This window comes from Hevea brasiliensis, chromosome 9 (genome assembly GCF_030052815.1).
Source record: "Hevea brasiliensis isolate MT/VB/25A 57/8 chromosome 9, ASM3005281v1, whole genome shotgun sequence".
In the NCBI taxonomy this organism is placed as follows: Eukaryota; Viridiplantae; Streptophyta; class Magnoliopsida; order Malpighiales; family Euphorbiaceae; genus Hevea; species Hevea brasiliensis.
This window is the reverse complement of record NC_079501.1, coordinates 5,692,452-5,704,526: the sequence shown is the minus strand read 5'-3', so window position 1 is coordinate 5,704,526 and position 12,075 is coordinate 5,692,452. Positions and strand designations below refer to the sequence as shown.

General features: G+C 31.6%; 2 protein-coding genes and 1 non-coding gene across 3 annotated transcripts; all 3 read right to left on the bottom strand.

Annotated features, from left to right (window-relative positions):
* Nucleotides 1–462: 462 nt before the first annotated feature.
* Nucleotides 463–1,019, bottom strand: LOC110653175 (protein NIM1-INTERACTING 1). Its single transcript, XM_021808761.2, has one exon. The coding sequence runs from the start codon at nt 916–918 to the stop codon at nt 586–588; it is 333 nt and encodes a 110-aa protein (XP_021664453.1). The 5' UTR covers nt 919–1,019; the 3' UTR covers nt 463–585.
* A 4,085-nt stretch (nt 1,020–5,104) lies between these two features.
* Nucleotides 5,105–5,476, bottom strand: LOC131183462 (NRR repressor homolog 3-like). Its single transcript, XM_058154228.1, has one exon. It carries the CDS (start codon nt 5,474–5,476, stop codon nt 5,105–5,107), a length of 372 nt encoding a protein of 123 aa, XP_058010211.1.
* Nucleotides 5,477–9,675: 4,199 nt separating this feature from the next.
* LOC131183657 (small nucleolar RNA R71) lies at nt 9,676–9,782 on the bottom strand. The gene has a single exon (XR_009151696.1). It is a non-coding gene; the product is annotated as a small nucleolar RNA R71 (small nucleolar RNA).
* Between the last annotated feature and the right edge of the window lie 2,293 nt (nt 9,783–12,075).

Sequence of the window (12,075 nt, the reverse complement as noted above, 5' to 3'; positions counted from 1 at the left end):
TAAATATATATATATATATATATATAAATTAATAAATATTACTAAATATTTTCTCGATCGGTAATTATTTGAAAATAAGTGTTAATATAATATATCTTATATTTTCATTTATGTATTTTATAAGGAAAAAAAAAAATCTGTACACCAATATACCGAATAATTTTTCCACGATAGGACCTACTTTACGTCACGCTAAGCGATTCTGACACCAAAATATCAAAACAAATGGGTCCTACGCATTTCTTGACCACGCATGTCAAGAGAAGGCCAAATTAATTTAAAAAAAAATGCAACCTTTCTGCATTCTGAAGCATCTTTGCATAATTTTTTCTTTGCGTTGGGAGGACATTAAAATCCGACTAAAAATTGTACCCTGTTTCTTTCTTCTTATATTTTGTTCAAAATTTCAACCCTGGTGGCATGGTGGCTTTTCAGTTTCATATGGCAGGCCTGATCAGTCAATTCAGGAAAGGAATTCATATTTCATTACAGGACAAGAACGTTAAAACATCACAAAGAAAATAAAGAATGTTATTGCAAAATTGCAATCCCATTCAGCGTCACTAAACAAGGAGATCGAACAGTCTACAAGGAGAGATTAAGATTTAAACCATCGTCTTCCTCTTGCTGTTTCTTGTCTTCTTTCTGGTTACGAGGACAAGGAAAGATTAGAGGAAGCTTTCGAAACTGAATTTCCTCGTTGAAATCTTCCCATTCGAAAGAAGGTACCCAACTAGGCTGCCCTTCATTTAACCTTCTAACCTTCTTCTTTCTCTCCTTGTCTACCAATTCTTGATCTTTTCTTCGGTTACGGGCCTCCTGAAACCTTCTAATCAAAGCGAAAAACTCCTCCACCTTCTGGTCTTCATGCTCAGCATCTTCACCATTGGAAACACATCCAACTTTCTCATTTTCCATGCCTGGTTTGACCACCGGGAGTAGAAAAGGGTGGCAGAGTGACGCGACGCGTTCAACTTTGTTGGTGGTGTATAGGCTTTGTCTTCCAAATGCTAGAAATGGTAATTTATATAGATGGGATTATACGAAGCAAAGGATCGCGTAATCAATGTGTTAAAAGACGCAAATGCCCTGCCGTCCAAATTGGCCATCTTATGGTCAGCCTTCGCAGAGAAAAAAGCAATTGTGCTGTGCATTAAATGAGTCGAATTGATAGGTTAGGTTTGCATACCTCATCAAAATTACGTAGGACGAATGAGGTAGACAACGCAGCGCCTTTGTGGTGCCTGATGACGTCGAAAGATGACGTAAGAAAAGCTGCCCGGCTTGCGCTATTTCCTTAAAAAAATGGCTAATTGAATTCGTCCTACTTTTAGGACGACGAAAAAAGTCACTCGCTTGCCAGATCCGATCCGTCGATCATAATATATATATATATATATATATATATATATATATATATATATATATATATATATATATTTTGTGATGGAATATGCAAAACTGCATAGCATGCCATTTATTTAGTCGATAGTTGATATGTATTCTCCCCGTTTCCTCCATATATTCGTTCAAGTATTTAAATCCTGGAAGCCATGCTTTTCCACCATAGCAGCCCCTCTTTGCCCACTTCATATTCCATTGTTTGATTGCATCGCATCTACTTTATTTATTTAGTTTTATTTTAAGTTGAATTGTACTTCTTTATACCTCTAAATTGTTCTTGGCCCCAAATTAACCTTCTTTCGATAAAATCATATATTATATGCATCACAGTACTAATATATTTTTTAATGTGTTTAATCAATAAAAAAAATTAATATATATATATATATATATATATATATATATATATTTTGTTATGCGATAAGTATGAAAATATTGATTGAGTCTCATTTATTGAATCGATTTTCACGCTAACTGTAAAAATATTAATCGAGTCTTGCTTGTTAAACCAACTCTCAGTTACTTGATATTAAATAAAAAGGGTGATTCAGAAATTCAAAGTGGAAATGATATAAAGCAGCAGCTGGTATAATTGTAATCGAAGAAAGGAAACTTAAAATATGACTTTATGGTGACAGATTAAACATGAGATGTGATAATTAAGAAATATTTTTTTCTGCAAAGTTGGTATCCGTCACAGCAAATTAATCATGATTCCTGTCATCATATATATATATTTATTGTAAATTTTATTATTTACTTTTAAAAATAGATGACGACCTCTAACTTCTTTTATTCATATCTTCGCAGTTAATTGAGATTAAAAAGACTTTGATGCTCTCGTCTGCTCAATCTTGATCCTCAACCTTCCCCTACTCACCCGCTCCCTCGATTGCTCTCTCCTAAATGTCTACACCTAACATTTAAAAGTAATGTTCAAATTTAAAAAAATTCAATTCATAAAAAATATATTTATATATATATATATATATATATATATATATATATATATATATATATATATATATAAAACGCAGAAAAATTCGAATTACAATGATGAAGGTGGTAATTAAAAAGTGAAGATATAAATAGGAGAGATAGAGAGACAAAGAAAAATAGGAAAAAGAAAGAAACATGATAAAAATAGATAGGAATAGTAAATAATTTAGTAATTATTATATTTTCTTTTTCATTAAGTCAAATTAAAGAGCTTTGATTAATAAAAGTTTTTTTTTTAATTAAGCAATTTACATTTTAGTACTTGAGGTTTACCCTTCTTTTATTTGGATTGAGGACGAGGAAGAGGAGAAAAATAAATTAGATTTCTTTTTATTTTTTTTAGGCACTAAATAAAAGAGATAAAGAAGGGTAAAGGAAGAGAGATATAATTTTTTTATTTTTTATTTTTCTAAATATTTTCCTCTAAATTAGAGAGAAATGAGGAGAAATGTGAGAATATTGGTTAAAATTATTTAAATGTCCCTGTTCTATAGTTAGATATAATAAAAAAAAATTAAGAGCAAAATAGTTATTTTTTATTTTTTTTAAAGAGAAATTTTAATAATTAATTCAAATAATATAAAAAATTATATATATATTTTTTATTCATTTTTCCTGTTTAATTTATACTTATTTTCCTTATACAACTAAAATTCCAAACAAATGATTAATGAAACTCATAACTTATTTCTTGTATTTTTAAAATATATTTATTTAATTATTAATATTTTAATAAATTAATAAATTAATTCATGCAATAGAAACAACGAAAAGTCGCCCTTAATGAAAGGAAAAATATCAAGCATTAAGTTATAAATTTTATTAAATCTTAGAAATTAAATTATAATTTATTTTTTTTATTTTTATTAAAATTTAAAATAAAATTATTTAATTTTTTGAATAAAAACAAAATACTATTAATAATAAAATTCATATATCCTCAATTATTGTTGAATAATTTATATTACATGCCAAGTCGTCATTGAGTGTAACAAGAAAATTATATATCACAATCGCATAAATTAATTTACCAAAAATTATAATTTTCTTCTGAGCGATTAACACATTCGGCATGAATATTTACGTATCAATTTTTATTGTTCACCATCTTACTTTCCACGTGTGAAAAACTTCAAACGTAGGGTTATAATTAAATTACGTATAAAAGAGGGTCATTTAGAAATTCAAAGTGGATATGATGATGTGCAGCGTCAGCTTGTGTAATTGGCGACAGATTAAACATGGGATGTGATAATTAGGAAATATTTTTTTTACCTGCAAAGTTGGTATCTGTCAAAGCAAATTATTACTATTATTATTATTATTTTGAACTGCAAGTAAAACCTGAGGCCATCAGGAGAAACTGGGAGCCAATTACACTGAAGAGTGCTTTTAAACAGCAATTTTGCCACACAGTCGAAGCAAATTAATCATGATCCCGTCATCATATATACATATATATGGGGTGATTCATTATATATTATTTAATTATTATTATTATTATAATCTTCTCATTTAAAAAATTAATTTAATTCATAAATTTTAAAAAATCTACAATTAAATATATTTTCCCTTTGAGTTGCGAACAAACAGTGCAGAATTGGCCCACAGGGAAGCGCAGCGTTGTTTTATGAGAAGGGCCCAAGGGACTCTAAAAGGCCCAAATATAACTCAACTCCAGTATTCCACCTCCTAATATCTAATCTAACAAAAGCAGAGAAGAGGTTATACCGAATAGAACTGAGATCTTTCAGTGAGAAAAGCAAAAATGGAGAAGGAAAAGTAATAAAGCACGAGGAGTTGGACAATCAAATCAATCCGCTTTAACATATTTCCTTCGGAATAAATTCTGACTTAGCCCAACAACGACAACAACCGATCAGTTTCAAAGCCGAGATGTTGTTTCCAAAGTCTAAAGATCTGTGATGCCGTGGAAAGCTCCAAAAGCTTCCAAAAGGCACCAATGTCTTAGCAGTGCATGTCTGAAATTTTTTCTTATAATTTAAAGATTAAACACCAATAGCTTCAATATTGGGCTTACTATGACTGGCTATCAGCCATGGAAAAACTCGCGAACTGTTTCTCTTTTTGCCTCCAGGCCAACCCTTTTTTGACTAGTAAAAAATTCTGGCGCCAACTGTGTTCTTCGGCCATCAATTGAGTTCCAAAAAAGTGCAAGTTCTCGTGTGTGTGTATATATATATATATATATATGAATTAAACCTATATGAAACAAAGAATATATGAAATATTTTATTTTCAAAAGTGTTAGTTATTCCTCGAACTTGATTTCATTTCCTATGTTCGCACTGCAATAAGATGAACGCAGAATAAATTAAAGACGATAAAGAATTGGATGTTATCGAGATTGTAACTTTAATTTTCTCAAAATAAATATACACACACATATATATATATATGCCATTAATACAAGGATTGTATGCATTGATTAGTTTTAGTCTTCTACTCAGTTTCCTATTTTGAAGATTAATTTATTCGGTGATATACTCACTACCGATAAATAAATCCATACTAAATAATAAGTTTAATTACAGTACGAAAGTGCCAAGCACAATATGGATCGATCAGTGTGATAGCGGCCTCTCACCTTGTTTGATGCATGTAGCCAACCACCTTATTGATCAGGAGAGAGATTCGTTGAATTCATTGTCATGGACCATGAAATTGTAAGATCAGCACATTAAAGTGAAAGCCTTAGGTCTAACTCTTCTTTAGCGTCTTCTTTCTCCGGAACTTCATTTTTCTGTGAAGTAACCACCACAGTGGCTCTAGGGTTTTTGGCATGAGACTCTTCTAAGAAATCTTCGAGTTGAAAAGATGGCTTCCAGACAGCAACCTGCATGTTATTATTTTCTTCCTCAAGTTTTCTTTTCTTTTTGTTACTATCCATGTCCTGCTTCAAAGCAACTGAGCCATTGATAAGGCCATCACGAGCCTCGCGAATGTTTGTGATGAGAGCAAAAAACTTCTCTATCTTTACTTCTTCGTTATCTTCGTCGTCATCATGGTGATCACCCTGAGAGAGTTTCCTCTTCTTGATTGGAGTCTCCATGGGGAGTGTGGTTTTGGTTGTTGGATGCGAGTACCAGGAAAGAAAGCTACAATATGGCATGCACTTTCCAGGTTGCTTCCTTTGCTGCTGCTTGGAGACTATGATTTTATATATATAGTGTCATGATGAAGATGTTAAATCATTTTCAAAGATAATGCCTTCTACTTTTATGGAAATTATTAAATACTTCCTAACTTCTAATGTGGCCAATGATTTTTTTTTTTTAATTTCATTATATTAAATTAAAATTTATTAATTATAAATATAAATTTATAAGCAATAAAAATATTAATTTATTTTTTTAATTTATTAAATTCAATTAAATGTTATAATCCCTATCTAACAATACTGTTCTACATTTATTTTATCATTAAAGATGCCATGGTGCATACAAAAAGTTGGATAGATATATCAATTATAATTAAAACACTATAATTAAATATATTATTTAAACAAAAAGCTTGTAATAATCAAATTCCGAAAAATTAAGAATTAAAATTAGTGAATTTCAATGAAAAATTAGTACAGGTGGGCAAATGAGTAAATTCGCGGGGCACGAGATTAACGCGGCTTTTGGTTTTTTTTTAGAAGATTCGAATCTGTAGTTGCGTAATCTGACGTAGGGAGATTATTTAATTATTTTTGTTAGAGATTATTTAATTATTTCAATGCTTATGTATATGATTACTTTTTATATTAAAATATCCTTTTTTTCTGATTAAATTTTAATATTAATTTTACAATAAAGGAAGCTTTTTATTAATTAATATATCTATCATATTTTAGACTTCATTTTTGTTGTTTTATTATAAAAAAGTTATTATTAATTTATTTATAAAAAATTAGGTGAGGGCAGTTCTACAATTTATTTTAAAGAATTAAATAAAATTTACGGATGAGCCATGAAGTGAGAAAATTGGCTCTTCTTCTTCGTAAAAACGGGGCGCATTATTGTTTTAAACTTGAAGGGCAATAATTGCATTTAAACTTTTTGACTTTTCTTCTATGTCGTGAATTCACATGTTTTTTCACTGTCACGCATGCAAAGGGGAAGTACATGTTATTTGCTTTTGTAGAGCGTGTCTCACGATGGTTTTTTTTTTTTAAATAAGGATTCGAATTTGAGATTTATCATATTAATAATATATTTTTAATTATTAAATTAAATTAAAGAATTAACAATGACTTAATTAAACTCTTAATTATTATTGTATATTTAATTATATGTCTCGATTATATATATATATATATATATATATATATATATATATCTTACTAAATAAAAATATATAATTCATAATAGATTCGCTTACTTAATAACTAGGTGATAAAATTAATTTCGGACCATTGGCATGTGCATTTACATGCTAGACAAGTGGAGAGGGGAAAAGGATTGATTGGGTTAGACTATGTGTCTGTAGAGCATTGTATTTACATATGTAAAATTATTTTTTTGAATATAAGTATTATTTTAGATGTTAAAAAAATAATTTTAAAAAATAATTTTATTATTTTAATATTTTTATGAGTAAAATTTATTAAATTTAATTTTAAATTATTTTTAAATTCTCTCTAACTTGTATATCTAGAAAAGTGATTTTCTCGACATTAATTTTAACAACAATACTATATAAGCTTGTAAGTATTTTAAATTTCATTTTCTAAGTGATTTTGATTTATTTATTGAATTGTTATGTGATGTTGCTTGAGATTTTTGAGTACGTGGTTAATTCTTTTAAGTTTGTAATAAGAAAAAAATATAAAGTCGATAAGCTTGAGTAAAACCACTTTAACGCTCAAGCCAGTAAATGCTTAAATATGATAAAACAAATATTAAAAGAAAGTTAAGAGAATTGAATTACATGCCTTGACAAGTATTATGAGTAATATTTATAGGGTAAAAGATGACATATTTTCACTATAATTGGGATCTTACCGGTTCATATCTAACTATTTTTCTCCATATATTATGAAGACTGATGCATGCATTTTAGATCATCATTTAGGAGTAATTTTTACACATAATTTACCCTTGTTCATAGCTATTATTATAGATATTAGCATATATTTAGTCAATTTTATAATTTTCACACTTCTTAGTTTAATTTTTGGAATTTATTTATTTTGTAGGTTAAATTTGGATAAATTTGGTGTATTTTGATCAGAGTAGCCATTTGGAGGAGACTAGAGTTGAATTGCAAAAATTTTTGAAGTTGAGTAAAAAATGGCCGAGAGTTACACAACCTGCAGCACAACCAATTTAGCTTATGTTGCAAGTTGTGTCGATCGTCAGATATTAAGGCAGATTGTTACACAACCCGCGACACAACCCGCGACACAACCAGTTCAGTTTATGTCATTTTTACTGGAAATGGCTGACGTGGCATTTCCGTTACTCTGATTTTTTACCTCACTTTCTCTGGAATCTTCCACCATTTTACCCATTCTAGGGCAGTCCCCTCACCTATATAAAGTCTCATTTATCATTTTCTTTCCATAAGGAGGAAGAGAGGCATTTTTAGCAAGAAAAGAAAGAGAGAAAAGAGGGAGCACGTGAAGGGAGCAGCAGCAGCAGCAAAGGGCGTTCTGCACTTTTCTGCAGCAGATTCTTCTGCATTTTTCTGGGTTTTTCTATTCCTTAACTTAGATTTCCATTATTTCTTCATTTATACATTTGGGTTTGTCTTGAAACTATGATTAGTGAGTAGTTGTTTGAGATTCTAGAGATAAGTTTGTAAATATTGCTTTGTATTGTGGTTTTGAACTGATTTAGTCATTTAAATGAGGTTTGTTAAATTTTGATTTATTGCTTGTGAGCTTGTTGCCTTGCTTGATGAATGGGTCCTCATTAAGTTAAGCTTTAATCCTTAATAGATGGACTGAAAAGTGAATATTAGGGATAGATAATCTTGCAATAAACTTTGTTTTCTTGGTGTTAGAGATAAGCTAAGAGAATTAAGGGGACTTTCCAAAATCAATTAGAGCATTAATTGGGTTTTTGTTAGGTTTGAAATACCGTGAAAACAGGGTTTGATTTAATGAAAACCAACTTTGAAATGCTTGAAAAAGGTTTCAAAGAATTAAGAATTGATTTCCCTCAAAATTGCAATTCTCATGTGTTTGGCTAAATTAGGGATAAACCACATGCAAACAATATGGAAAATCCAATCTCTAAAATCACTTTAATTTTTATTGAATTTAGATTTAATTCCTCTCAATTTCATAAATAGAAATTTCAAATTAATTTTTGGTAATCTAGTTTAATTAATTTTAGTTAATTGTTTGATTTAGTTTAAATTCCTCAAATACCAATTTTAATTTCAAATTTCATTTTACATCTTTAAATTTTGTCATTCAAATTAGCTTATATTTTTATTTCCAATTTAGGCACAATTCCCTGTGGGATCGATATCATTTTTAAAACTACACTACTGTGACCCATGCGCTTGCGGATACACAACATTAAGTTTTTGGCGCCGTTGCCGGGGAATTATTTGTTTTTAAGTTGGATTTTAATTGTTTTAAGCTGATTAGAATTTTTATTTTCTTTTATTTTCACTGTTGTTCCTTGTGTTTTTCAGGTACTTTTCTTGTTTATGAGACGATCGAAAAGCACAAGTGATACTGAATTGTTGTTCAACCCAGAAATTGAAAAATTCTGTCGAGCCAACAAAAAGGAATACAAGAGAAGAAAGGAAGCAGAAAAAGAAGAACAACAAAGATTTGAGCAAGAGGAGACAATTGAAAATATAGAGAATCAAAATAGAGCTATTGGTGGAGACAATAGAGAAAATGAGCAAAATAGGCAGAATGAAGTTGTTAATCAAAATGATCCTCAGAGAAGATCCATGTTAGATTATGCTTTTCCTAGATGTGCTGATGTGAGAGATAACAGACCTATTATTGGAGCTAATCAATTTGAGTTAAAGACTGGTCTCATTCAAATGGTTCAGAATTCACAATTTGGAGGTAGTCCACTTGAAAATCCTCATTCTCATTTGAAGAAATTTTTGATGATATGTGATACACAAAGGCAGCCTGGAGTTTCAGATGAAGTGATTTGGCTCACCTTATTTCCATTCTCTCTTCGAGATTCAACATTAGAGTGGTATGACTCACTTCCACAAGCTACTATAGCTACTTGGGAGCAGCTATCTCAAGCTTTTCTATCTCAATTTTTCCCACCTGGGAAGACCACTCATTTGAGGAATTTGATGGTAGCTTTTAAGCCAAGGGATGATGAAACTTTGTATGAATCTTGGATGAGATTTAAGGAGCTTGAAAGGCAATGTCCTCATCATGAAATACCCAAATGGATGATTGTTCGAATTTCTACACTGAGTTACTCGACCATAAGAAACACAATTGATTCACAAGCATGAGGAGATTTTATGAGAATGACAAGTGAAGAATGCTATGATCTATTAGAGAAGATTGCTCATAATACCCATTTGTGGGGAAATCCTAGAGCACTTGAGCCAAAGAAGGCTGGGATTTATGAACTTGACTCAGTTAGCTACATGAATGCAAGATTTGATCAGTTGACTCAGCTTCTTAGTGATTTTTGCACAAAGGCAACAACCTCAACCCCTACAACTATGCAACAAGTTGCCTTCACAGATGGAACTCAAAGTTGTGGAGTTGATTATTCTTCTTATGGTGATGATTGTTTGCAAGAACAAGCTGCTTATGCAGGAGGTTATCAACAAAAACCTATGGGAAATTCTTACTCTAATGTGAACAACTCAAAATGGAGACTACAAGCAACTTTTGCTCAACAAGGTCAAAGCTCAAATTATACTCATAGCCAGCAGTTTATGTAGCAAAATAGGCCTCAATTTCAGCCTCAATTTCAGCCCACAAGGCAGCCACAACCTGGATATCAAGCAAGAGCACAACAATCCCTTCCATCTCATGAACCGAAGCCAACCTTGGAAAGCATGATGGAGAAATTTTTTGCTGAACAAAGCAAGATGAATAGCAAATTGGAGGAAGAAATGCAACACATGAGACATGGATCAATTACAAGTTCACAACCGCATGTTGGAGACTCAATTGGCTCAACAAGCAAGCTCATCAGGAAGCAAATCCTATGGGAAACTACCTAGCCAACCACAAAGCCCTCATGAACAATGTAAGGTTGTGACCTTGAGAAGTGGTAAGAAAGTTGGTCAAGAGAGTGAAAATAAGAGAGAAGAAAAAGAGAGCACAAAAGAAGAAAATTTAATTGAGAGCAAGAAAAATGAAAAAGAAGAAGAAAGCAAAAGTGAGCAAGATGAGGGAGAGAAACCATACATCCCACCTGAACCTTACAAGCCCACCCTTCCGTACCCTCAAAGATTCATCAAGCATAAGCTAGACAAACAATTTGGCAAATTCCTTGAAGTGCTAAAGAAGTTGTATATCAATGTGCCATTCACTGAGGCATTATCCCAAATGCCAAGTTATGCCAAGTTTTTGAAGGAGATTCTTTCCAATAAGAGAAGGCTAGAAGATTATGATACCATTAACTTGGGAGAGCAATGTAGTGCTATAATTCAGAAGAAGTTACCTCCCAAACTCAAAGATCCGGGTGTGTTTTCCATTCCTTGTCATATAGGTGATAATTGTATGGCAAATGCCTTATGTGACCTTGGAGCTAGTGTCAGCCTAATGCCTCTTTCAATATATCAGAAGTTGAATATGGGAGAGTTGAAGCCCACAAACATGTATCTTTCATTGGCTGATCGTTCAATTAAGTATTCAGAAGGCATTCTAGAAAATGTGCCTATCAAGGTTGGGAAATTCTACATTCCGGTGGACTTTGTCATTCTAGATATGGGAGAAGACACAAAAGTTCCTATCTTATTGGGAAGACCCTTTTTGGCAACAGCTGGTGCATTAATTAATGTAAAGGGTGAGAAATTGACACTTAGAGTGGGAGATGATCAAATGATATTCAACATCAATCCTGCCATGAAAAGGAAACATGAAGAAGTTGAGTCTTGTTTACGGGTAGACATTATTGATGAGATTGTTCAAGAGCATTTCAGAAAAAGTTATCCCCAAGACCCACTTGAAAATTGCTTAGTCCATGGTGGGAGCATTGATGATGATAATCACAACATAGCTGCTTTTGCACAACATTTGGAGAGCTCTCCACCACATCCTGAAGCCACAATTTTTCAGATTGAAGAAGTGCAAAATTTGGAGATCAAACCACCATCATTAAAGGTAGAGGATGCCCCAAAGGTAGATCTTAAACCTCTTCCTTCCAACCTCAGGTATGCTTTTCTTGGACCCAATGGAACATATCCTGTTATAATTAATGCATCTTTGACTGATATTGAGAATGAAAAATTGTTGAGAGTTTTGAGAGAATATAGAAGAGTTTTGGGTTATGCAATTGATGATATAAAGGGAATTAGTCCAACAGTTTATATGCATAGGATTTTCCTAGAGCCAAATAGTAAACCTTCCATTGAACACCAAAGAAGATTAAATCCTACAATGAAGGATGTTGTGAAAAAGAAAATCCTAAAATTACTAGCTGTTGGAATTATTTACCCCATTTCTGACAGTGAGTGGGTTAGTCCTGTGCATGTTGTACCAAAAAAAGG